We start from the raw sequence: 27,881 nt of genomic DNA, 5'->3' as shown, positions 1-27,881 counted from the left end.
TGCTGAAAGCATCTTTTCTCAGCAAGGCCTCTGCCAGCACATGCTGAGGAGGAGCTCTGGCAAACTGCTCTGATCTGTTCCAGCCTCCTTCTTTTGCCCCATTTTCCACATCTAGAATGAATGGTAAAGGACTGACACTAAGGAGAGGAGAGGAAGCTCACCTTAAAGGTGGTACATGGGACCAAGCCCCACTGACATCCTGAAGAGCAAGCTGTGCAAACAGAAATCCAGTGCCTGATTCCCCATGACTCCCTGGCAGCCTGGAGATACAGAGCAGTCAGTGTTGAGCCTTGAGGCCACAAAGTATGTTTATCTCAATTCATATAAATTCAACAGGTCTAATGCACTTTCCAATGAGCTTGTTCACACTGTAGTAGTGGAAGGTAGGGAACTACTCTAAGCATGTGTCTTCACACTCCCTTAGTTCCCCCATCTCTTCTTTCCAGCTCTACATCCAACCCTGCACCCTTCTTTCCCCCTGCTTCCCCTCCCCAGATCTCAGGGATAGGACTCCTGCCTCCTGGGCCCTCCATGTTGTGAGCTGCTCCAGTATGCCCGGCACAGGCTGTACCCTGCCTGTAACACCCTGACTCTGGGCAGGCAAGGGCAGCTCTGCAGGGTGCAGTGAGGCAGCTCTGGATCTGGCTTCCCTCCTCCCCCCAGAACATCACCCACAGTGGCGCAGGAGTGGGGCAAGATGAGCCTATAAGCCAGCCTGGTAGATGAGTCAGATAACCATCTTTTATTTGGGTGTTCTTTTTTTGTTTGTTTTGTTTTGTTTTTCTTTAAAAGTGGTATGTTAACATCAGGTCTTTCTCTACATTTCCAGAGTTCTGTACAGGTCTTAAGAAGAAATAAGCAATGCTTCATGTACAAAGTAAAAACAGAAAACTAGAAAAATCTGAGTAAAATGGAGCAAGTTGCTGTCAGGGATACAGTACAAATTAGTAATTAGACGTCATCTGAAGTGCAATACCACTGCAGTAAGGATGAGTTAAGGAATGAAATAAAAATACTCTATTTTAAACAAACAGTATATATATATATTTATATGTATATATTTTACAGATAGTAGACCCAGTGATATCTGTAGAATTGTAAAAACATATTTACAAATAACTTTTATTTTTTTAACATTACATATACATCAGCACCATAGTAAGAAAGGAAAAAAAAAAAACCCAACCCCAAATCTAATAAAATCTATCTCTCTAGTAGTTGGTCCCAGAACGGAGTATTTGGAGGAAGCTTTACAAAGACAACAGAGACTCAGTCTTCACCACCGTTTATTCACCAAAGCCTGTATCTCCCTGACACGTGCGGATTTGCACTTGGTGGTTGTGTGTTTCTAACCCCACACTGCACAGCTCTGTGCTGGCAGGTGACCCCTGATTACTGGCTCCTGAGGAAGGGATGCTGTGCCAGCCTCAGTGCTATCGGCTCGCTGCCTCCTCCTCCTGGCACACCTCTGCCACACAGGACAGGTTGCCCACACCAGCCCACCGCTCCTTTCACCCACACACTCATGCAGACACACACACACAATGCCCTCATCCCCTCAGGGTACCATTTCTCTCCTTTGCCTGTCTCTTCCATCCACCAAGAGTAGCTTACCCACAAGATGGACTGAAAACTGTGGCTGGTGCTCTCCTTCACTGAATTAGGGGCTGCCCTGGCTCCTGCTGAAGCAGTGGACAGGAAGACCTCTATCGCCTTCAGCAGGAGCTGGAATAGGTCCTCACGCTGTGTTTTAAAAAGGGGTTAGCTAAAAGAGATGTAACTAAAGCATTTTAAAAAGTGCAGTCTGTCCTGCCTACATTATAGCATTTAAAAGACACTTCTCACCTAGGTAAGCCCTGCAAGGGGTTACTGCACAAAAGAGAACCGTAACAGGGTGCTGAGATGGTTCCAGGCCCATTTTTCTCACACTCCCTTAATGTGATGCATGTCTGTGCTCCACAGAGAAAGGCAGGACTTGAAAACACAGGATGCCAAGCCCCTCAGCATCCCTGGATTTCAGCACTTCACATAGCCAGCCCCAAGTAAAGCAGCGCACAAGGAGGTAATCGGTAGCTGGGTAATTGGTGTAGGCAGTGGTAGCAGAGGCACTTCCACTGCAGAGCACATCTTATGACTTGCAGAGGCCAACATTAGGGCAGAGGTTCTCAAATTTTTTTTACTATCAATCACATTAACGTTTTATTCACTACTACATAACCTGGTAAGCAGCTCTCAGTTGAAAACACTAGCAAGGTGGTCAGTTCTGGAGGACAGTTTACCTCGGCCTTAGGCTGCAGCTTGGGAACTGCTGCTTTAGACATTCAGAATGGCTGGCGCCTCAGTGTGCAAGATGTATCACAACTTCATTGTAGTGCTGCTCAGCACTGGTCCACACAGTGGAGATAGTGAATACATCGGTATTACCTAACAGCTTATTTGGGCAGACCCCATGTTTGTAATAACTGCATCAATGATTTTATCCATTTGTCAATGATCTTTATAGTAGTCCTTCATTGGTTCCTGTTCTTCAAATACTGTACTTTACTCCAGCAAACCAGAGAGATTAAACCAAACATCTGTTTAAAACTGATTTCATATAATGACACAGCGATAGCCCCCACACCCCAGGGTAATCCTGCCTGCCAAACTTGCACTTTTCAAGAGGAGAGGAGGAGCTCATTCCACGTGCCAAACCCTCCCTGTACATTTTCTTTCGCCTGTTTTCTCCTCCCCTGCCTGCCCCTTTGTGGCAGTTGTTGCTCACCTGAATAAAGTGCAGCCAACTCACCTTGCTTTACACTGAAGTATAAGAAGGGAAGGAAGTGAACTGAAAACATACTGGGGAGCAACGAAAGAGAGCAACCTGCTTAGAACCTGAGCTGATGTCTCTCGGTACCTCTTAGCCCTTCAACACCACTCATAGCTGCTGTTCTGCATCCCCAGGCAACAGTTATGTGCCAAAGCACTCTGACAAGGAAGCACTGTTGTGAGTCCCAAGGGGACTAAGCAGCTCATTAAGTTAACCCACCCACCTAAGCCATATCCAACAGCAGTCCCATAACCAAGCTGTCCTCACCATGCTGCCATGTTCGTGTTCTCCTACACCTTCATTGGATTTTTATCACTCTGCGGTGAAAATGGTGACCTCCCTGTGACTGTTTTGGTTTGTCAACTGTGTGCTTCACATCTCCTTGTGACAGCCCAGAGCCAGGCCTGTGGGCCTGGCTATGGCTCACTAAGGCCTGCCTGCTCCTGGGATTAAACCTCTTTCCAACCAGGGCCCATGCAATCGCTCATGGACATCTTTAGGCTTTGCTCCTGCCTGTTTCCATCTGCTCCCCTGAAAGCTGCAGTGTTTACATGAGGTGGGAGAGATCGGGACCACCCCAAACCACTGTGCAATGAAGCCTTGTTTTAGTGGGAAAGAACACATTTTCCCAACCAGAGGCATCAGCTGGCTTTTCCAGTTTCCCCATCCTGCCCCCTGCTCCCCACACACACAGTGGGTGCTGCCACGCAGCACAGGTTGCTTGGTGGAAGTCCTGGGACGTCGATGTTTTCATCATCCCCTGAATCTTCCAAAGTTGGCTACAGATCAGCTCAGTTTGCACAATAAAAAAAAAACAAAAAACAGAAAACAAATAACCCCAGACCAAACCAATTCAAATAAAAACCCCAACAATCCAAGGATGGGGAGACATCCAACTCTCTTTGCTTTTTCAGATGGAACAACCAAAGCTCCAGACTATACAAGCCCATTCACTGGGGGTTTCCGAACAACTCATCAAGTTCTTGTATCCACTCATCCCCTGGTCCGCTCTTAATAATGGAGTCCACGAGGTCTGCGCCCTCGGTTAAACTGGAGAATGAACCCCCTGCTCCTTCATTACTGTAGTTGTAAGATAAGTCCTGAGTGGGATTCCTCTCGTAGGCCTGCCCGGGGCCACTCTGACCAAAGTTACCACCTGGCATTTGCTGCGTTGGAGGCTGACTAAAGCCAGATATTGTAGGGACTCCTTGGCTTATTGCAGGCATCACCATCGGCCTTGACTGGCCAGCACCTTGTTGCCCAGTTAGTGGTTGCAGCAGTTGTCTCCCCATTGATGGGTTCAGGGCTCTTACTGTTCCACTTGTATCCACAACTGTCTGATTAAGCCCTTGTGGGAAATGGTGCTTGGAGAGCCGCGGCTGCCCAGACTGCATTGGGTACGTAGTGCCATTATTGAAGGGCCCCATTTCACTGCTAGTCCTTCCAGGTATACCTTGCAAGCCTCGCTGCTGCCAGTTTTGTGTTCCCTGAGGGACAGTCCCCATCAGGTTTTGAAGTCGTGGTGCTTGCGGCCTGGTTAAGACCTGGCCCCCAGCTCCTTTCATCTGCTGCTGGTGCTGGGGAAGAGCAGAGTTTACCATCATGTTCTGACCAAAATTGCCAACCATTCCCACTGCTTGTCCAGAGGCAGGCTGCCTTGTTCCCTGGCCTGTGTTGTGTGCCATGTTCATGCCACTTTGGTTTGGGTGCTGCAACATTTGGCTCATCCCTGTGCTCATACTGTACATTCCCGGCTGGCTGGAAGAGGCGTTGCTGTAAGGAGCCATGCCCATGTCTGACTGGCCTGCGGTCGAGGGCAGCGTGCTTGTGCTCTGGGAGGGACCCATTGCCATCATGCTCACGTTCTGCGCCATCATTCGGGATGTCCTCATGCTCTGGAGTGCTGCCTGGTTTCTTGCAGCTGCTATATCCTGGGGAGAACCTACACCAAAAAGGGAGGAAGGGAATTAAAAAACACAACCATGTAAACCTTAATTAACGATAAGAAAGAATCTGTAGCAGCCTTCTGCACCACAGCAGGATTTCAGATGGCTGTGCCTTCTGAGTGAAGAAGTTATTGTTTCCCGTGGAGGTTAGCAGAGCTAGGTTATCTGTCCTTGGGAGGTATGCTTGCTGCCTAATGTTAGTTGCATTTCAGAGGTGATGTGTTCCCTACCTCGCACTGGCTGCAGACTCTGTCTTGACCTGAGAAGTCCCCTCTCCTTGAAGGCAACAGTCAAAACAGCTCAAGTGCTGCCCTAAGCAAGAATCACTGCCTGTGTTAGGTATTCAACTTGTGAAGCAGTATGCTGCTCAGCAGAGAATACCATCAATGCAGGCAAGTAGGCTAATTTCCCTTAAGGCCTAAAATGAGGCTGGCAAGGTTAAAAGGTCAATGATTTACTCTCTAAGTAATTCTCAATTATGACAGTTTGGGGATATGCACCCAAAGGGATTCATGGCTTCAGATTCCTGAAGAATTGAGGCAGCACAAGTGCATGATTATAGCCATGGTTGCCTCCCTGATTATAACTGCTTAGGTGCCTGAGCTAGGCAGACACAGAAGATGCAGCACTAAAACAGGCCTGCCTTTCTCTTACCTCACTAGCACCAGAGATTAAAGTTTTAAGATGTGACCTGGGAGTCAAAGTGCCCTTTCAAAAGTAAACCCGATTCTTTCCTTTTGTGTGTATTTTTCTATCCAGGACCAGTGACAATGTGCACCCTCCCCCATGAAAAAATTAGTCCCTAAGACTTCAGAGTTGCCTCCACACTGTAATTCAGTAGCACTTATCTTCTTCAGATAAGCCTAATTCAGCTTCTAGCAAGTGAGGAAGCTTCCAGTGGTCTTCAATGGAAGCAAAGCAGCTGAACTTCAGTTTACCATGTGAAGCTCTCTCTTAATATCTCCATTGTCTTTCAAAAGTAAGCCTTGAAAATGGAAATGTCAAACTCAGAAGGCAAATCAATTTTTTAATAGCTCAGGAGGCATAAATGAATGGATTTTCTATATCATTGTTACTGATTAAGTCCACGGAAAGAAGAAAAATTGTTTTTTGTGGAGTGCATACTCTCCACAGGGAGAGTGTATTACTGAATCGATAGTAGAAGCACATTTTACTCCACCTTAGGCCAGTGATGGGAAACCAGAAAATCCTAACCTTGTTAAATTCCACACCATGGCAGATAGCTGAACCATCCTTGTGTCTTCCTTTCAGGGGTGGTGGAAGCTATTGATTCCTGGGAAGCCAATATCCCTCTGTATTTACTGTCTTTATTTAAAAACAATCACTGGAGCTCTGATTACACCATGGATTCATTGTGGCCTTGAGTCACTACCATCCTCAACTACATACAATACCCTGCTAGTGAAGCTGTGAGAGGGTGAGGCACACAATTACACCCAGCTCACACATTACTAAATGCAAGATGTAAATATGAGATGGTTGCTTTAAGAATCATGAACTGTGCAACAAAATCTGAGTGTTCTTAACTCAGCCGCTATGTGCTGTCTCTTGGTGGCAGACAGCATCCATGGAGAACAGAGAGTACTGGGCCCTGTCATTTACATTGGCTTGGCTTCTGTGAAGAATGGGAATGAAGAAAGGTAGTGCCATTTCTCCACTTTTGCATGTAACGAACAGGATGGCTACGCTGCCTTTCTGTCACAGCAGGATAAGCTTCTGGAGGATGCTTTTAGCTCCAGTGTACAGATAAATGAAACACTTTGCAGCATGAAGAGACACTATCTGAATCTTGCTTGAATGGGGCAAATGGAGTGGCAGCTTTTACTTTTTCCATGATAGCAAACTGTTTCCATAATGACTAGCACTGGGATGCCCTTGATTTTTGTTCATTTAGATCACCTCCTTCTCCCATGATTAGAGGCAGCCTCCAGCAAGCGCTGAAGATACAGGTGATGTTAAACCCTTACATAATGCGTCTCTAGCTATTTTTAAATTGAAAATGGCAGTTGAACACCTCCAAAGGAGTCACTACCAGCAAGTAGTTCACACACTAGTTCCATTAACTATCATGTTTGGCATAAGAGACAGGAGATCAGACAAGGAGTAGTTAAAAGAGAGATGCAACAGATTTTAAGACTTCGGGCAACCTTCTGGTCTCATTTGCACATAACCTACCGCACAGGATTACATCCTTGTGACAAAATAGGAAAAATAGTGAAATATTTATATTTAAATCAGCTCATTTATGAAAATTAATTCCTTGCTCTGTCAGATTAGCCTAAACTCTCTTCTCCATTTATTTTAAATACATATGAAGGCAAGGTTTCAAACAAGCATTAATGCAGAAGGATTTTACATGTGCATCTCGATGTGTAGCAGTGTGCACGTACATTTGGATTTTGCAAATGAATTATTAGGGGGGAAAAAATAATTTTATCCAGAATTTATGCTGCCAGAGATGAATGAGAAAGCAATTAGAAGGAGCCACTCTGATATATACTGGCAGAAGATGAGACTGTCTGTTGGCTTTCTGGGTAGGAGAACTGCAATCCGCTTGCCTTCCTTGGTTTCTCTTGCAGTTACATGACACTATCATCATGACTACACAGGCAGGTGCATGTTTGCTTCATGTCTATTTAGAATCCATGGTTAGTGAAGACATTTAGCTGATGCTTTGCACCTAAAAAGCTCAGAATTAACTTACTTTTCTAAGCCAAAATGACTATACTTATATTATTCAGTTATCTGTGAACACATTGAATACTCTTTGAGCTTTTTTGAGTTCATTAAAATCCTCCATTTCCATGTCAGATATTTCGCTGACAGATATTTCCCACATTTATCAGTCACTTCTCCAGATAAGGATGACCTCTCTGAAATTCCTTGCTTATCAAACTATAAAGTGGGGAACGAAGAGGGCTAACACCAAGATACAGTGAGAGACACTAGCTGGGAAAGAAAAAGAGCGTAATGAGAGTTGAGGCAAACAAGATAAAACCATAGGATCCAGATGTGAAAGAGCCAAAACAAATGTCAAATAAAAACTGCAGCTTCTGCTGAGGGGAGCAGAGGAGAAATTGGAAACTCAGCTAAACACACAAACCTGGGTAAAACATGTGGTATGTGCAAGTGTGGAATGGCCTGTCTTCCTATTCTGGCACACTGCTTAAACCCCGGTGTCCACAAAACACATGAACTTTCACATGCCTGCTACAGGGGCAATAGGTTGGCTCCAATATAGGAAAAAGAATTTGACTTTTACCTTGGAACTGATTGACCTGTTGCACTGGATACGGGCTCCGCTGTTGCTGCAGGTGCTGCCGAGGCAAATGTGACTGCTGCTGCAACTGCTGGAAATGAACAAGGGAAAGAGAGCAGAGAGAAAAAGATGGTTAATTAGTGAGCTGCGAAAGGGGCTGTGGGCAAATGTATTGCAGCAGAACTGCCACGTTTCTTATCTAACAAGCTGCTCTGGAGAGACAAGCAGAGCCATTTGAAGAGTCCTCCTGAGAGCACTTGGGCTACTCAGCACAGAGTCCTTTTGGTTCAGAAAGGAATAAGCACTGAGGCTAACATTATCTCTACTTGCTTACAGCCACTTCATCTTGACCTCTACAGTGTGAACTTCAGTGTCTTTAGGCTGAAAGGAGAGGGAGGGATATGAATTAGCTTTGCTCACCTAGGTCCAACTGTAGCCGCACAGCCTGCCCCTCTCCCAGCCCTGCCAAGGTCTAGGGATTTGTGTTCCTGGGACAAGACTTTCCTCCACCTCTGCACTCAAAACACTTGGCTGCAAGGAGTAATGCATCCTGACCTCAGGACTGCAGCCTAGAATCAGCCCTGAGCCAAAACAGAAATGGCTATTGAGGCCATTGTGCTTCAGGGAATGATATTTGGGGAGCAGGTAACGGGTAAAGTGCCTCCCTCCCTTGATCCAGCCCACACTGCTCCTCTGTGGTTATTTGCTATGAATACTCATGCATCTAAAACAGAATCAAGGACTGATTATAAAAACAGAGAGTGTGTTTACCAGAGCTTTCAAAGCCTAGGGTATACTCAACTAAGCACTTACTGAAAGGACACATCTTGGTGTTTCATCTGCAGCTGTGCAAACATTGTGTCCAAAACCAAGGATGTGTAATGGAAGTAAGAGAACGGCAAAGATGGGAAAGAAGCAAGTACTAATCCCTAAGTTCATAAATATGTGCTACCAAAAAGGTAAAGGGAACCTTGTTAGGCACAAAACACCCAAAAGCTAGAAGCCTGAACACTGTGACTGTTGCTTTTCATTTACCTCAGCACATTTGCCAGCCTCAGCCTTGTATTTTCTTCAACACTTTCAGGTTTGCCTTCATCAGCCAAGCCCAAGACTGGCTCTTGGGTTTATGCCCTTGAATGGGCCTCATCAATGATGGGGGGATCATCTGGTTCCACCCACCCTTGCCACGGGCAGGGACACCTTCCACTAGACCAGGTTGCTCCAAGCCCCATTAAACCTGGCCTTGAACACTGCCAGGGATGGGGCAGCCACAGCTTCTCTGGTGAACTTGTGCCAGTGCCTCAGCACTGTCATAGTGAAGAATTTTTTTCTAATGTCTAATCTGGATGTACCTTCTTTCAGTTTAAAGCCATTCCTCTTGGAGCTAACTTTTCCAGTGTCTAAAATCCCATGTGACTGTCAAGCTAACCCCTGGGAACATGGGTAATATTTGCCAAGCTAATGGTAGGCCTGAGACAGATGCCTCTTTGAAAACATTTGCTGAAACGCCACGATGGGAGCTACAGAGAGAGCACTACCAAACACAGAAGGAAGCACTGGCATTGCACTGTCTGAAGTGCTCATGCTCAAACACCAGCATGCACTGCAGCACCTGAGACAAATGGGTACTGTACCTGCTCCGCCAGGATCTGCTGGTGCTGCTGCTGCCTTTGTTCTCTTAGAAACTGCTGTTTCTGCTGTTCTATCACATGGAGCTGGGCCCTCTGCTCAATCAATATCTGCTTCATGATGGCTGCTTGAGGTTGGTTTCCTAGGAAGGGACCCCCAGAGTTCGTGCCTGTGACCACACTGCTGGAACCCGGTGGGACAGAAGGCTGCATAGGCCCCGTGGTCCGAGACAACCCCACTTGATGCTGCTCCTGTGCAAAGAGGGAGAGAAGGCCTCATTACTCATGGTGATCCATAGGCAAGGGAAATAAAGGCTCATTAAGAACAAGCATTGAGTTTATGGGTGAAGGCTAGAGCTTGAAGAAATTAAGAGTCCTTGGAAAGATGCTTATGACCAAGCCCACAGTGACTGAGCAGCAGGTTCCTCTTGTCTCCTGGAGGGCAAAACCCCCACAGATAAAGCAAAAGCACTTTGCCGCTCATTAATAACACAATGATAAAGCTGGGTACCAGGTTTATCTCCATTCAGGAGACGTAACTTCAGAGTCATGTTTTCCTAAACTTTTTCTCCCCCATCATGGAGTCAAGTGTATTTTCTCTTCCTTTCCATTTCCCTTTCTCGCTAGCAGCAGTTTCACACAGTTCTCTGGACTGAGGAGCTGAGGTTTTAGACACACAAAATGAACAGCAGGAGCTGGCAGCATTAATTCCTCCTATAGTGCACCAGAATCTCACGATTTAACCACATCATGTGTTTTATTTGAAGTTTCCATCCTGCAGCAATGAACCAACAGTGCATGGCTGAAAGGACTCAGGCGGGTGATGCCCCAGACACCTTCCCCTAAACCCACCCGGCTTTCTCTTGATGTTTCTAATCCAGTTTGCTGCCTTTTAGCTCTGCGAAAATGGAGCGCCACGAAAACGGAGCGCCACTAGGCCAGGGGGGATCGCACAGTCGCCTCCCCCCACCCAAGGCTGCGGGGCGGCCGGGAGCTCAACCGGCGGGGGGGGCCAGGCTCTTCCCCAGCACCGTGCCCACCCGGGCTCCCGTCTCCGCCGCCCGCCGGCAGGTGTCGCTGCCCGCCCGCAGCCCGCCCGGGGACCGGCTCGTCGGGCGAGGGGAGCCGGCGGGCGGCGGGACCCGGCCGCGCGGGTCTGCAGAGGTGCCCGAAGCGCCTTACACCCGCCCCCGGGATGTCCCTCGTAGCCGCCGGGGGCTCCCCCTGCCGGGCAGGCAAGAAGGAAACGCTTTCCTTCGGCGCTGCGGGGTGAGCCTCGCTCAGAGGCGGGCGGGCGGGCGGCTAGGGCCGTGTTTAGAAATAACGACCGGGGGGTATTACAAAGCAGCAGGTGTAGCGCTCGGCCCCCAGCCCTTACTCCAGGTGCTCCTTCCTGTAAAAGAGCCGAAGGATTTTCTCTTCTCATCTATGTCCCAACCAGCAGCATCCGTTAGCCCCGTGCTGCCTACCCTCCCCCACCATGCCTCCTGGCCATGCTTGCTCTCTGCACCCCCCCCGCGTGAGCAACCTGGAGCCCCAGAGCCGATACCCTCACCATGGGACTGGCTCCACACATCCTGTCCGGCCTGGGCACTGGTGGGCAGCTCTCCGCCAGACTGGGTAAGGCCTTAGCATTTGCTCACTAGAACCTTGCTGTTTTAGAGAGATGGGTGCTCATCCAAACCCACGAATTTGGTGGGAAGGACCTCTGTGACTCTAGCATCCGTTGCACAAAACATGCCAGGGGACCTGCTTCACTCACAGTTTCAGTGATGCCAATTGCTGTGTAGATTGGGAACATACAGGAAAGTAAACTTAAGACACCCACCCCAACCCAGTCAGTGAAAGGGTTAAAATCAGTGCTTGAGCATAGCCTGGGACGAAGGTCAGGTTTTCAAGGACTGTCTGAGGAAACAGCAAAATACAATTTGTCCACATCTCTGCTTTGTGCAGATACTCCCTGAAGGGCTCTCTGCTGGAAGGCCTCTCTCCAGTATTTAGGTTCCTTCTTGTTTTAACATCTGCCCTGGTTTGGAAGGTCCCTCCCTCCTCTTCCTTCGACTTCTCCCTGATCCCACCCCTGCCACTGAGCTCCCACTTTCCTTGCTCTGGGGGGGCCATGCAGCCGTCAGTTGTCTCCAGCAGAGCTGATGGTGAAGGGTTTTTCCTAGCACCTCCTGGCCCTCCCCCGACTTCTGATGAAGTCATCAAGCTACAGATTGCATAACTGATGCACAGGACTATCTTGTGTTATACTGGGAGGTGGGCCAACTGCTTCCATTTATAGACAAAAGCGATGCCACACTGCCAAATAATGGAGCCTTTGCTGCAGCCACTACAAGGAAAAAGAGAAGGGAGGGGGAACCAAAGGATCCAAAGGGCACGCTGTGAAGTGACACCACTCGGAGCTTCCTCTACCCAGCGTCAGCGCACAGCTGAGCCAAAGACCTCCCTAAATCACCTTCACAACAACCTCATTGCAGAACTACTGTCCTGGCTCTTATGCCCACACGGGTACGGCTGAGGGACACATGCAGCCCACAGTAATGCGCTGCATCCTGTATCGTATTACACTGTCAGCTAATCCCAGAGTTTGAAAAGGAAGAAAGCTTTGAAAGGAGCCGGGCCAGCTGACATGAGCCCTGTGCAGCAGCTGGAGGAAACACGAGGATTAGCACAAAGGTGTTACTTCCAGTCTCGTGTGCTTGGTAAGGTACAAGAGTTTACCTACTCATAGCAAAAACTTCCTGCTTCCAGTTGTAGTAACAGGTTTAAAGCAAAGCCTTCTCCATCAGGCCAGAACACCGCCCTCCCGCCCAGCATATTTCTTCTCTTTTCCATTTCTTTTGGCAAAAGCTCTTCCCAGCCGATGATGAAAGGCCACAGCTGACATCACTGGGAGCAGCCCTGCGTTGTGTCTCCTGGAAACGCGAACACAGCCCAGGCAAAAGGTCTCCACAGGCAGGAAAATGCTTCCTCGCCCCTGGGAGCAGAGCTCTTTACCATGAGCTGTGGATCTCCAGTGGGGAGTTACACAGCCCTGCCCTGTCACAGCAGTGACACGGGGCCATGTGGGCTCGCAAGTTTTTCAGCTGCCCACCCTCCTCCCACTGTCCCTGCTGGAGCTCCAGCACAGGGTGAAGCCTGGAAGTGGGCTGGGGATACATGTATGTAGTTGGGAACTGGCAATGAAAGAAGCAACACTGGGCTCTACACGGCCACCTCTTACAAACCTTGTCTGCTCCAGCCCAGATGCAGTCTTATCATGGAAGCAAAGCACTGAGTCAGGCAACTCTGGCTAAGCGCAGAACTTACACAGTCATAGAGCTTCAAAACCGAACTAATCCAAGCTCCGCTGACAACTCTGCTCCTGCTTTGCCTGCCAGCTCCTCATCCTCCTGCTAGACCCTGAGCCTTCCTGCCCCTAGACCTCCTGCTCCTTCTCCTCATTCCCTGCTGTTCTTTTCTTACAGAATGGTTAGAATTAGAAGGGACCTTAAAGCTCACCCAGTTCCAACCCCCCTTCTACAGGCAGTGACACTTTCTACTAAGACCAGGTGGCTCAAAGCCCCGTTCAGCCTGGCCTTGAACACTGCCAGCGATGGGGCAGCCGCAACTTTTCCTTCCTACACTCTCTGCTCTGCTTCTTTCTTTTCCTTTCTCCATGCACTGGCACTGCTGCCTCTTCACTCTCCAGACACCCTTACCAGCTCACCAGCTCCTGGCTGCACATCACCTCCGCATCAGCCCATGCCCACAGCCTGACTCACTGCATGACTCAGGCTGCCGATGCTTGGGAGGGATCCCCCCGGGGATCTACAGCAGCAAGGGGACAATCCAGCTCTTTCCCTGAGGGCCCTGTTCATCCAGGGATGCCCTGCATCATGTAGGCACATAGTCCCCCAGGAGAGTGACAATATGTCCTGGAACAGGAAACACACTGTATTCTCAGCCTGCCTCTCATCAGCCTGTTACGCTGGGAAGATGGCACAGTGTGAGCCCTGATTTTTCACACTGGCTATTTTCAGCAACACCCAAAGTCACTGTGTGCTACTTGCAGGCTGCAAACAGCTCTCTCTTGATAATGGTGGCCGGTGCAGACTTACACCTGTGGAACCAGCGAAGCTGCAGCTTTGTAGCAAGGTGCTCGCTGAGGGGCAGGGGAAGGTGAGAGGTTACACAAGGGGCAAAGGTGCCATGGCCTCTTCCCGTGACCTGACCATGCTGCAGAACAAGTTCAACACATGCACTGATCCTGGCTAAGCCTCCCAGGGACCTTCAGCCACTTGCTTTAAAGCAGCCTAGGGACAGAATCACAAATTCAACCGCTGCGAGCAAAACCAGGTATTGAAAGAGCCAAGTTGCCCTTCACAGAGCCAAAAAAGAACCACAATTTCCAAATGGGCAGCATAACACATCTGGTGGGTTTGTATAGTTGCAGAGCATCCAGTAAGATGAACTTTTGTAGGAATCTGGCTGTTTAGTTAATGCCTACACAGGAGTTGCCCTCTGCTGACAATCTGATACTTAGTTCAGCAACAAGAGGATAAATCCTGTGTCCTCCCAGTGTATTTCCAGGGATCTACTGGAGAGGATCATCCGTAGGAGTTCAGGAGGTGATGTGTAGGCATATATATACAGTTATGCACAGTAAACATAAATGACGTTAAAAAGAGAACTAAAGGAAGTGGATAAGGTATTTTTCTCTTTGTGTCAAATCTTATATGCCTCTTCCTTACCATGCAGTGATTTATTCCATCCCATCATTCAATCTCTCAAGTATAGCTAAAAGCAATCACACAATTTTTTCAGAACAAGCTGAACGACTGCCAGCTGATGCTCTGAGAGCTGGGTGCGGGTAAGTGGAGACAGGGCCTGGCCAAGGCTACTCATCTGATGATGAGAGCCCTTGCACATGGTGAGGCAGCTCTGCTCCTGCTGTAGGCTGGGGGGCAGAGCCAGACCCCAGGGAAAAGAGGCTGTTCCAGGCAGTCGACAGAGGATGTGTATTCTGTGCCTGGGAACAAAGCGTTTCCCAAAAAGTTGAGGGAAGCAGAGACTTGAAAGAAAGGTCTTTATGTGCAAAATAGACAATTGGGTGTAAATTCATGGTGCCATTCTGTGTTATGTGAACTAATGCAGTCCTGGAATATATAAAAATATAGAATAGAAGCCAGGAAGTAGCCTATCCTGCACAGTGCATGAGAAGAATGATACTAGAAAAATGTACACAACAGACATCTACATTTTAGAGTCAGAGCAGAAAAAGACACAATGATTTGAGGCAGAAAGTGTCTGCACTTAAAAGAGCTCAAACCATTTAGCTTGCCACAAAGAAAATTGAGAGATGCTTTGACCATGGCTTATAAGAATACCTTCACGAGGGATTAAATCCTTTACAGGATTCTTCTACCCAGTGAAGAAGGTAGAACGAGACATGAGGGCTGGAAGCTGGAGACAGTCTTTTTACACTATGATTTCATTACCCATCAGAAATGGCAGATCTCCATGTTCTGATGCCTTCAAGGATGACAGCCCTTCTGGATAAACACAACTTAGTGGTGCGACTAATGCCCTGCGATGTACAAGACAGAACAGCCCTGTGCTGCTGCTCCTCCTGCCCCACACTGATGTCAGGCTCACAGGCACTGCTCATTTATCGTGGTACTGCATGCCTGTTTTGTGTATCTGTGTTATAAAAAGGGCTCTCCAACCTATTACTGGGATAAAAAATATGGCTCCATTTCCACAGCCTATGTCACAGTAAAGCATCACCTCTACCTGCTGTTTTCAGAACAGCCTGAAAGCATGTCCCTATATTTCCCCCCAGATATTTCTATTCAGTTCCTTGTAATGTTGTTACTTATTGTGTCTGGCGGGAATCTTAATCCTCTCTCTAAATCACGCTGCCCAAGGCAAAGCCACCTTTTGCAGAACGGTACCATCTGACAGACTATAGGAATTACAAACCCATTCATTTCAGACTTTATTTTGCCTGGAAAGAGCTAGTGTTCAGCTAGGCTGAAGGGATGGAATTTGCAGGGTTTACAGCTCTGACTCCCCCGCAGCAGGCTCTGCAGAGCACATTGCTTTACCTGTTTCCTCTGTCATGCAGTCTCAGGGAGGGGCTACCAACCTCCCCTCTCCTTTCTCCCCAGGCCCCTGGTTGCTATGGTCTTTCATACAGTATCTGAGCGAACAAGATCCCCCTGACATTTGACACCAGACCTATGCATGCAGCCAATTTGTTTTCCTTTCACCTCCTTTCGACTGCATTTCTCCTCCCTCTGTTTTCAATCCAGTTTAGTCTTTCCACAGAACAAACAGGATCTGTTAGATTATTACCCCTGTGTACTTTTGTTTGTTCATCACAGGGACTACTTTCTTCATTTCTGGTGATGAAATAGGTAACAAAGGGTTCTAAAATGAGCAGCCGTTTTTCTAATGCCATTTAAAAGCTAAAGACTTCTGGTACCTGAAGAGGCCTACAAGAAATCTGTAGAGGGCTTTTTACAAGGGCAGGTAGGGCTAGGACAAGGGGGAATGGCTTTAAACTGAAAGAAGGGAGATTTAGATTAGATACTAGGAAGAAATTCTTTACTATAAGTAAGGTGAGACACTGGCACAGGTTGCCCAGAGAAGCTGTGGCTGCCCCATCCCTGGCAGTGTTCAAGACCAGGTTTGATGGGGCTTGGAGCAACCTGGTCTAGTGAAAGGTGACCCTGGCCTGTGGCAGGGGGTTGGAACTGGTTCCCTTCCAAGGTTCATTCCAACCCCAACCATTCTGTGTCTCTGACTCTAGCAGGTCTGTGAGGCAGCTGAGGCAGCTTCTGATGCTCCCACCCATTCCCTGCAATGGGAATGAGTCCTGCTCTGCAGATGTCACCTGCTCTTGAGCCATTTGCACCAGTGTTTATGGTCCAGTGAAATAGTGTTTTACATACTGTTCTTGCAGGAGTGAAGTAATGGGGTTAATCACGCCATTAATTTGACTGCAGAGGGAACGGCTGCACAGACAAGTTTCTGTGAGGCAAGCCCAGGTGCGGTTTTACAGTGCATAGGTTGCTCAGAGGTTACTCCCACATACAGCTCCCCTCCTGCAGGAGCACGCAGCAGCCTTCCTTTCCCTGAAGAGCAGCCACTCAGCATCTATGTTCTGGGGTAAGAGGCCGGAGTGAGCTGACACTGCACCACAAAGCCCACCCCTAACTGGCCTCTTGGCACTATCTGTGCAGCTGTGCTCTCCATGACCACCGTTTTCCATGCTTCAGCCCCAGAGAAGGGCTTGTGGCAGGGAGGGAAGCAGAAGAAACACCAAAGTGCCCAACCTTATATTTTATGCCTATTGTGAAGGCTGTAATTATTCCCCTCAAAGACTGATGCAGGAAGCTGAGCCATCATGGCATTTCACAGTGCACCCTACCACTCTGCGAGCAAGCAGCAACCTTTGGGGAGCAACATGCAGGAGGAGAGAGTTGAAAAACCAGCCCACACCATGGCTTTTCCACAGCCTGTCCCTGCTGCCTTCTACTACAGGCATAGCTGAGGACTTTCAAAGGTACAAACCCTCTCCACAGGAGCTGCGGCTGCCTTCTCTGTGGCAGCTTGGATCTGTCTTGCCAAATTTCCTGGGGCTTTAGAAGCTGCTCAGGGAGCAAAGCAGAGGGAAGAGCTGAGCTGATAGAAATTCTCCTGGTCAAGGATTTAGCTGTAATGAATGCCCCTTCAAGTGCATCCTGGAGCAGGAGGGAAGAAAGCTAACGTGAAGTGTAAAGGTAATCATGGCTAAAGAGCTCCCTGGAAGGGGGGGGGGGGAGAAGAAAAATGGAAGATGAAAGCAGGGAAATGGTTAAAACAAACAGTCACACTGGGCCAGTGAAAAGCGGTAACAAAAGGAAAATGACACAGTAAAAATAAATGCTGTAAGAGAAAGAAAAGCTTCTAGCGCACACAGGGAAAAAAGTGGGGCTTGGAAAAAGCAGAAGTATGAGGGAAAGATGCTTTAATGGAGCTCTATAGCAGCAAACACCAATCCATGACCAGGCAGCCCCTTTTCTTCTAATGGCTAGAGCCTGTACTACATTATCACCTTGTACCTCATGGAATTTGCCATTTGTTGAGGTATTTCACAGAGCCTGGCTCCAGTTCATGCCTGGCAGAAGCTGCCTCAGGTCTCCTGTGGACCATTGTGGGGATTTTTCTATGGTTTGTTTGGTTTTTTTTAACTCTAGGTGAAATTTTGTTAAATTTCCACTTGGTTGTTTTGTTTGAACATAAACAAAAAGGTATCTTTCACACTTAGGGGCGTTTTTCAGATCCTTTGCTCTGTGCTGTGATAGATGAAATCCCTTTCATTTTTAGAAATTCCAACTTGGCACTTGTGTTGCTCCTCAGCAAGCAGCATGTAATTTGCCAAGCCTGAAAGAATCCTGGCTGAGAAATAAACACAGTGGGCCATATGCTCTCCTTCCCATATGCAGAAGGCACCTTACCTCAAAAATTGGGAAGAGGCTCCAATCGCCCCATGTCGTTGCTTCTGCCAAGGCAAAAAAAACCCACAGAAAGATTCAGAGCAAAGGTTTGGGGCTCTCACAAAGCAGCCCTCTTTCTGCATGCCTCCAGGGACCTCCCCTACACTCCCTGACTGACCCTGTGCTGGCTTCTGACCTGGCAGAAATGCAGTGAGGGGCCGGGAAGCATGTCTGGCCTGTGTCTGGTGCATGCAGTAAAGCTGTATTGTTTTTATCGGTGTTTCCTGGCACAACCTGAGCGATCTGCAGGGCACAACTGCTCCTTTAATACTACCGTTTTCTAGCTCATTCACATTGTGCCTTCATGGGAGGAAGACCACACACCTGAAGGACTCAGGTGAAGTGAAGACCTCTTTCCGCTCCATGCCCACAAGAAACACAGCGGGAGAGCATGTCACATACGTGCAGTGTCTCTGGTTTTGGGTGGGCTCTGTCAGGTGACAACTGTGACTGATAAAAGCGCCAAAGCAGATGCATTAGTGCTTACAGAATAGTCAACTCTACAGGCTCATGCATAAATTCCATGGTCTTCCCCTGTCTGACACTGAATTCAAAGAGTTGGACTCACTCCCTTGTCTTTGGTTGCAGTCCTTCTGCAGGTGGCATTTCCACCTAAAATCAAGAACAAAATGTTTCCACAAGGTAGCCGGCAAGACCAAGGGAAGTGGTGCTCTGCTGCAGCTGCCCAGCAAGGCCACGTTATCATTGCTGTGGTTTCAAATAACTAGCTGCTGACAAGCTGAAGTGGCAGGGATGGCACACTAGGTCTGTGACTTCCTGAGTTAGCTCTCTTAATATCCTTGAATTCAGGCTACCCAGATCACCTGGTTCCAGTATTTGAAACACTTTTGATTTTCCTTGCACCTTGGATGTAGTCCTTCTGTATCCTGCAGGCTTTTGTTTTGACACAATCTTATTACCTAGTGAAAACTGAGACATATATACAACTGAAGTATACTGATTTGGGCCATGCCTAGGTTGTCTTTAACCTTGACACACCCTTCACCTCATGGTTCCTCCCTTCTCTCTGAGGTTCCCATTATTCCCACTATTGAATGAATTTCTTATGCAAGGCCTAACACAGCTCAACTTTTGGCAGTACTGCCTTTAACCCTAGACTTCTAGGTCCCTACGTCATAGCTTTCTTTGCTGATCAAGCCCTTATTCACACCATTGGAGGCTTTCTGGATGTCCTTGATACCTTTTCTGAGACAATTACTTGTCTCTAAAGCTTTAAACACCTCTTTTTTTTTACTTCCTCCACATTATGAATGCTGTTTTGCCTCCTTTCTATCCTGCCATCTTCCTAACGCATACTCATGTTTGCCAATTTAACTAGCCCTCACTGCTGCAATCCCAGCTGCTGTTCTGCAGCCTTTGACTCGAATCTCTAGTGCTGCCTTCTCCTGCCTTCACCGGAGGCCTGTGCACAGGATTGTGCTGATCTTTCCCATGAGGGACTTAAAAGTGAGACATGATCTTCCTCTCCCCCTGCTTTTCCTTTGCATCCTGCCCAGCTCTTCCTTCCTGGCTGCAGAGGCAGTGGTCTCATCAGTGGTCCCCAGCCCTTTTGCTTGTTCTGGCAACCTCACTTCCTCCTGTCTTCTCATCTCTTGCCCACATCTGCTTCTTCCTTCTTTATACCTTGCCTCCTCTCACCCCTTCCCCTCACAGCACAAGGATGCTGTATCTTCATGCTTTAAAAAAAAATAAAGAAAATGCAAACAACCCTTGACTCTGAGTGACTCTCCAGCTCTCACTCTCTTCTCACTGTCATCTCTAAACTTATCAAGTGTGCTGCCTATGATTTATATGATTTAGACTGAATTTAGCCTCCATCTCCAAAGCAGATTCTTTTCCAAAGAGGCTTTCACTTCTCGCCTGTCACAGAAACCACTATCACACAGTCTCTAGTATCCTCTGTCTGCCTGCAGCTCTGCACTGCTATGCCAGGCTCGCTGCCACAGCCAGACGGCTCCTTCCACCATCACTGACCACACTGCACTCAAAATCTGGTCCTCCCTTCCCAGTGCTCATACTTGACCCCAACACCTTCAGTTGCCTGCTCAGTGTTACTTGGACAAGTTCATCACTGCTCACTCTCCCACCTGGCACCATTCTGTAGGTCTGCTTCCTTGCCCTTCATCTCTTTTCCCTCTGACTCATATCTTTGAGCAAGCTCACTCACTCTCTGTACGCATCCAAGGACCTTCTCTACACCACCAACTCACAGACTTACCTCTCTGTCCCAGCCAGTTCCCATCTGTTCCAACTAAATTCATACCATGCCTCTGGGATCATCTTTTGGATATGTGTCAGCTCAAGCTCAAAGTAGGCTCTAATCCTACTCCCTAGGTCTTGTCTCCTTTCCCTTTCTTCATCCCCATGGGCAACACCACCACTTGCCTGTCACTCAGCCCATGATGTGGCTGTCATCTTTGCCTTAGCCCTCATTTTCGTTGCCCATCATCTTGACTGTGCCATCACTCTCTCCTCAACCTTCTCTTGGCTTCCCCTGCTTTTGGATTTCAGCAGCCTCCCTTGCTTTCAAATCCAGCTGCAGTATATGCCACCCCACGCATCATCTCTTATTCACTGCGGAGACTTTTTGTAACCTTATCATGACCCACTCTTTTCCACATGTTCCATTTTATCTAGAGGTGCCTTCATGCCTTCCTCCCTGCTGGATTTCATTCTGGGAAGAGATTCTCAAAATCATACAAATCTGACCCTGAACTCTCGCCCCAGTATAGTTACATTCATAGAAATTCCTATCTCCATGGTGTCCAGCAGTCTCTTCTGTTTTCCTGTACTCCCTGGTGTGTCTGTCTCCCTGTGTTACCTCTTACCTTACTTTGGTTGAAAGGAAATATACTTATATCCTGAATCTACGGGGAGCTTAGTACAATGGGCCTCCTAAACTGTGACTGCCACTCAAGAGGTGCTACCCACCCTAAGTGCAAACAGTTACAAATACCACTTAAATCTGTGTACAGCTAAATATGCTATTTTATACTCTGGAGATGCGAGAACACCAACATTTTGATGTGCCCTTGCTCCACTTCTGCTTTTAAAGGGCACAATATTAGGATGAGTTGCTGTGTGCTGAAAAAGTCAGGAAATGCTAAGCTACAATTCTCACAGCAAATGTAACTCAGCTGCATAAGGTGAGACCCAAAGGTTATCATCAGATACAAGAACAGAGGATGCTGAACACATGCAAAGTGACCGCACTACTGTTGTAGCAGATAGCCATGTCTTTGAACTTCCGTACAGTTAAAATCTTACATGTTTACTGGGCTTTTAGAATTGTAGAAATATGAAGCCCAACACTTTATAAATAAAAGTCAAAATGATGTTCTATAGCAAGTAACTGGTCCCAGCAGTAGCTTGTAACCCTCTTGGCAGAAACACAGCTAATGGCAACACAAAATATTCCCATTGCTTTGTGAGTTCTGGTAGCTGTCAACTGAGAGAGGGATCTGCCGATCAGAGAAATCTGGGAAGACATCAGTGTGTCAGAACAAGTGAAAAGACTTGACACAGAGGGCACATTTTTGTTGAGTGATTTGCATTAGCACTTCTGGACAAATTCTACATTTCATATGCAATTCACAAACCAACAGCAGCGCTGCTAATTGGTGCAGTTGCCACTCAAGTGTGGTGCCTTGTTTGAGCTAGTGCTGACGTGAGTGAACACTACAGGCTGCTTTTTTGGGGAAAAAAATGCAGCAATTATATTCTGCGGGCTTTGAGTTGGGCTCCCCCTGCCCCCACTTTCATCCTTGTAATTTCATTATCTCAATAATTTAAAAAAGAACTGGAAGAGAAAAACACTAACCTCAGAGACATCTTGTTGAAGTTATTAAGGGGAAAAATAACCCTGTTTGCAAAGAATGCCACCCTTCATTAATCTAACCTTCAGCCCTAACCATCACTGTGAATTTGACTATGTCCCAGAGTGCCAACACAAAGCTACATATTGATCTGAAGAAAACAACAGCAAGTGGCAGAGTGCTAGTGATTGAAAATCCCAGCCACCAAACCAAGGCTGTGCTCCGCATGTATCTGAAATGCTGATGGGATGACAGAATCTCTCTGCTTCCTCTTAGGTGGTATTAGAAGTTATTTAACTGAAAACAGGACAGATCTCTCAATCATCATTCTTTATCCTTTGTAAAATCAAGTCTCCTGAGAAAAAGAAAGAGCTTCCATAGTGCAGCTTTCTATTACCGCAGCTCAGAGTGCTCAGGCAGCTGCAGCTAAGATGAAGGAAGGTTTGGCTGACTCCTTTTCATATGCTGGGTGGCTATTTTTAGGCCATATTTCCTTTAGGCCCCTACAGTGCAAATCCAAAGGAGCTAATGTGATTGGCAGGTGCATAGAATATTGGTGACCTCCTCTAGCCCAGCCTTCATATTTCCTTATGATATTCTTTTTCCTAATGCATAGTGAAAAAGGGAACAACCTACAATTAAGGATCTTCCTTGCCACTCTTGATACTTTTTATATTCAAATCCTCAATGAGAAACCCATGTGCAATAGTGAAAAATGGATAGCATGAGAAAAGCTATACACCTGGATCTAAATGAATCTAACACTGAAGAACTTGATTCTTAAAGGAGTGTTTTTGTTGCATCTCTACAGACGAACAGGTATCTGTAATGTAATTTCATTCTGACCCTCATCTTTCTGCAGCTGCAGGAATCCCGTCCCCTTTCTTGCTTCCCTGGAGATCTCCTTGGTCCCATCCTACTAACGGTCCAAACTCACTGTTGTAGAAGTCACCAGCAAAAGCCATGTCTTGTCCATGGCACCCAGATATGCTTTCCTCAGAAAAAAAAAGAGAAACTCCAGTGAAGCTTGGAAGTGTAACTCCCAACCCTGATCACAAGGATAGGATCCTTGATAGGGATGTCTCTTCATTCTCTGCAGGGAAGCACAAAACAGACTGTTGGGCAAACTCTTGTAATACATCATTGTGGTATAAATAACTCAGCTTGGGCTTCCTTCTGCCCCACCCTGGGTTCTAGGCATAGTAGCAACCTTTCAGTGATGAATCCTGGTTTGGAGGCCCAACTACTGTGAGTATGACTGCACAGTCATCTTCTCTCCCAGCCTCCCTCTGACCATCCCTCTCGTATTCACCTGTCAAGGCATGAAAACAGAAAGCCCCTGAAATCCCCAGAGATACGAGTTGCCTCCTTCCTTCCAGATATTTATCCTTTGTCTGTATTCAAAAGACTTTGTCCAGAGAGCTGATATCTCAGACCCTTCATGCAGACAAGCAAAGGGTACCTCTGTGAAAGCACAGGCTGTACTTCCCAATGGCAGAGCAGGGCTCCAATTTACCAACACATGGTGTGGCTGTCAGCTGTGATTCTACAAAACCTGCAGAAGGTATCTGTGGCCCTCTTAATATCTTATTTCTGACACATGGAGGGACTGGGGAGTTTGCAGCTTCCCACCTGCTTAAATATAATTCACTACAAAACATCAAACAGATGCATTCAGCCCTTTGTAGACATATCATTACCTCATGTGTTCATGTACAGCACATCTGTAGCACATTGGCAGTACACCTAGTTAATGTGTGGGAGACTCCTAGGTTCAAAGCCTCCAGTGTTCCTTTTGTTCTCTAATGAATCCTTCTTTTGTTTAGCTCCCCCTCCCCTTAGGTTGTAGCTGTAACTCTGTCATTAGCATCTTAAAAATCTTTTCCTCCCAAACTACCTGCAACACTGCAATAAGCTGGGAACATGCTAGGAAGCACCTAAATGAATCAAGATTCTTGCTTAAGACAGGTTTAACAGGTCTGGCTCACTGTTTTCAGCAGCACTGTTGCTTACTTGGCAAACTTGGTTAATCAGATATTCCCCTAAAAAGATTCCTGTGCCATATTCCAGCTGGTGAGCTGGGTTCATAATGTTTCAAGTAAAAGATGCATTCGTGACTACTAGGAGTGTCACAATTTTTATGAGTCTCTGCAGACACGCGCCTGCTTCTTAGTGTCTAAACATCAAAGTGTTCAGGCACCTCCACGGCAGCCTGCTGAAAACACGGAGCTGTATCCTTTGTGTGGAAACATTTTGTGGAATTTTCACTGGACTTCAACCTCATGGTCCCAAACCTAACTTTCTAGGTATTATGCATGAAAACATACCTGTAACACTGAGGTACCATCTGCAATCCAGACTGCAACTGTGCTGCCCACCAGATTCACTGTCCCTCCCACTGCTGGCATCTTCCTGGCCTTCACCAACAGGGACCAGCTGCCAGCAAGGTGTGGGGAATGAGTAGCAGAAGATACTGATAAGGAAATCTTATCACAAATAGGCACAAAGACAGAAAGACTTTACTCATATTCTGACAGCTATTTGCCTGTGAATAAAATGCCATAGGGGCTTTGCCTTTAGAAAAATGTCGAGCTAATATTCAGAGTTACTGTGCTTTCAGTTGGCTGACTTCAGACCCTCCAAAGTTGCTGGACTTCCAAGTCAGCTTAGGGCCTGCTAGAGATGGCCAGTGGTCAGAGTATGATCTAGGGCATTTCCTCTGTGAGAAAACCAGTGGTGAGGCAGAAAGGTCACACCACTGGTGGCCAGTCCCGAATGCTGTGCTGCTTACACCTCATGGGCACAGCCAGCTTAACTGCAGTGCTCACTCGTCCATCTACTGACACCTGAATAACTGTGCACCCTAAGACAGATCAGCTTCATGAACAGGTTTGTGATTTTTCAGCCAGCATGGTGATACCTGCCTAACCTTGTCAGTCAACACTAAGTCATAACAGAATTGGCAGATTTTAGCATTCAGATTGTCTCTGCAAAAAAAATCGGCTCCTTAACAAGCACAACACATTACCAATTTCTATTGTTGCCCTATACTCATCAATTAGCATTATTATCTTTAACTGTAAGTGGCATGTTTTCTTTGCTGGCTTCCTTCCAGAATCATCTGTTACTCTGAACTGAGGTAGTAGTATGAGTTCTCACTGCTTATGATGAGACATTTCTCTCTTAAAAGAAAACAAATCATAAACACACCACCACCTGAAGTATGGTATAGTGCCAATGCCCAGGAAAAAGACGGCCATAAATCAAACCCATTCTTCCTCTCCCTGACTTTTCAGAAACAGCCTGCGGTGAACTCCAGCTCCTTTGGCTACTCACTAAAATCGGAAAAGATATGAGCTAAGGCAGAGCCCCAGGCAGCCTTCTGGTACCTAAAGAGGCCTACAGGAAATCTGAAGAGGGACATTCTCCAAGGACGTGTAGGGATAGGACAAGGAGGAATGGCTTTAAACTGAAAGACAGGAGATTTAGATTAGACATTAGAAAGAATTCTTCACTATTAGGGTGGTGAGGCACTGGCACAGGTTGCCCAGAGAAGCTGTGAATACTCCATCCCTAGCAGCTGGACGATGCTTTGAGCAGCCTGGTCTGGTGGAAGGTGTCCTTGCCCATGGCAGGGGGTTGGAACTGGGTGAGCTTTAAGGTTCCTTCCAACCCAACCCATTCCATGACTCTATGAAAAGCTGCTAGGAGACATGGTATAGGGAGCTCCTGGAGTGCCCCAGCCTTCTGTTTCTTGCTGCTCATAGCAGAGTGGGAACCTCTGTCCTGTAGCTCTCCACAGTGATCGTAAGCACAGTGGCATACTTAGCTAAAACTCACCTGGTAGCAACCTCCCTCCTGGAAACCAAACGGCTCCACACAAATCAACCACTCACACAGATCAAATGCAGCTGCAGGGGAGGACAGCCTGCTGTATCTTCAGTGCATGCTGGGCATGGACACATCTGCTTACAAGACGAAATGCCTGAAGATTTACGATGGCAAAATCGAGTATACAACCTGAAAGACTAATCAGCTTTTCCCTTCCCCTCAAAATACTTTCTTATACTTAAAAATACATCCTGTATCTAAAGTGAAATGATGAGGAGCACATTGACTGTTAAAAACCACATCATAATGAAATCACCTCTAAAATTTCAGGAAGCAAAGATACTCCCATTCTCAAGCTTGTACTCGGAAGAATCACAAAATGTGTGGCACCAGTTTGGCACTGGTGCTAGGAAGAGACACAAGACAGTGCTGCATGTCTCATTTATATACTGATATTTTCCCTCACTAGTCTTAGACTGCTTCAGATTTTCCCTTCTTTCTTGAAGGCTGTGGCCAGGCTGACTGGTACAACTGAAAAGCTACAATGTTTTTCTGAAGTCCAAGTCATTGCCTACAGGATGAAAACCTTTATCCACACTGGATTCAGTAGGCAAAGCCGGGTGCAGAGCAAAGGGCTGCAATGGAGTTCACACGCTCTTTTCTATGGGAATACAAACAAGATTAGCACAGAAAGAGGCCCAAAGTTTATTTAAATGTGAAATCAAACTTAACTGCCTAATTAATTGAACTAGGCCCCACCTCCTTCAGAATATCTCAACCCGCTCAGCACTTGAAAAACCTTGTGTTGACACTGCCCTGTTTGTTTGGCTGCATGTCAGCCCAAGAGGGTATATTTAGCTTCAGTGCGCTTGCAGGACTGCATCTTGCAGCTCAACAGGAAATCTCTGGAGTCAAAGCTAAAGATATCACTACACACTTGGAAATTTACGGCCAGCTGTAAAAGTGGAGTTGTGGTGGTCAGAGTGCTCAACAGCTGCCTTTTTAAATGAGCAAGGAGGCTGAATTAAACACTTGACTGTGCTGAGTTCATGGCAGGCAGGGTGCACTGCCAAGCTAAAGATAGCGACAGAGGGCTCTTCTCTTGCTGGGATGATACTGAATTGATACATCCCATTCCCAGGCTCAGTGCTCACCAGTAGGTGGGAAGGGGAGAAATCTGAGGAGGGAGAGCTAGGGACCGCATGCACGTGAAGGGCTGCTGAAGGTGCACAGTGATCTCTTCCTCTGAACCTCTCAAAATTTTAACCTCTTAAAATTTTATCCATTTCAAAAGAGATAAATCATAACAGAGAACACACATCCAGCACAAGTTTTCTTTTCCATTAAAAAATCTAGACATGGGTTGTGGCACCAATTCCAGGGCAGAGAATCCTTTTCTGTCAGTCTTTCCCATTCTTGATGTTTTTAAGTGCCGTTTTGCCTGATGCTCTCATGGATCCTGAGCAGCCTCTCCGGCACTGGCTGAGCACAGAGCACCTTGGCTGCAGCCTCACCTAATGCCTCAGCCTCAGAGAAATACATTAGTCAGGGGAAGAGCTTACTGAGGTGGAAGTGTTCAAGGCCGGGCTGGATGGGGCTTGGAGCAACTTGCTCTATTGAGAAGTGTCCTTACCTGTGGCAGGGGGATTGTAACTAGATGATCTCTAAGGTCCCTTCCACCCCAAACCATTCTATGGCTCTATGATATGTGACTTCTGTGCTAAAAATTGAGATGGCTAAAAGTTAACCTGAGTATGGAAACTCACACCTCTGAGGTCTCTCTCACAAAATCAGTAGTCATATCCTGGTGGACCACAGCATCCAGGGCATGCTGAAGGATCAGGCCCCTCTACTTCACCACAGCTAAGGCATGAACATGACCCAGCACCATCCTCTCCTGAGATAACGAAAAGATAGGATGTACAAACAGCTCTTGTTTTCTGTTAATGTGTTTTATTACTCTATCTTATTATTTTCTCACACGTGATGGCTAGCTGACTGTTTGCATTTCATTTCAGCT

General features: G+C 47.0%; 1 protein-coding gene across 4 annotated transcripts in view; it reads right to left on the bottom strand.

Moving 5' to 3' along the window:
* Positions 1-719: 719 nt before the first annotated feature.
* Positions 720-27,881, bottom strand: part of MAML3 (mastermind like transcriptional coactivator 3) — a 280,365-nt gene continuing 253,203 nt past the window's right edge. For 3 of the 4 annotated variants that reach the window (XM_061343857.1, XM_061343856.1, XM_061343859.1), the window contains 3 exons: positions 9,670-9,915; positions 8,039-8,126; positions 720-4,751 (listed from right to left, as the gene is read on the bottom strand). In XM_061343857.1, coding sequence (XP_061199841.1) covers positions 3,760-4,751; positions 8,039-8,126; positions 9,670-9,915 — 1,326 coding nt within the window. In that variant the 3' untranslated portion in view covers positions 720-3,759. The remainder of the gene's footprint in view (positions 4,752-8,038; positions 8,127-9,669; positions 9,916-27,881) is intronic. The other variant, XM_061343858.1, reaches the window with a different exon arrangement.

Source organism: Neopsephotus bourkii, unplaced genomic scaffold (assembly GCF_033783945.1).
Source record: "Neopsephotus bourkii isolate Nb327-2 ecotype Australia unplaced genomic scaffold, CSIRO-AGI_Nbou_v1 NB_1827, whole genome shotgun sequence".
NCBI lineage: Eukaryota > Metazoa > Chordata > Aves > Psittaciformes > Psittacidae > Neopsephotus > Neopsephotus bourkii.
The sequence above is the reverse complement of the archived record's forward strand: the minus strand, read 5'-3'. Positions and strand labels throughout refer to the sequence as shown.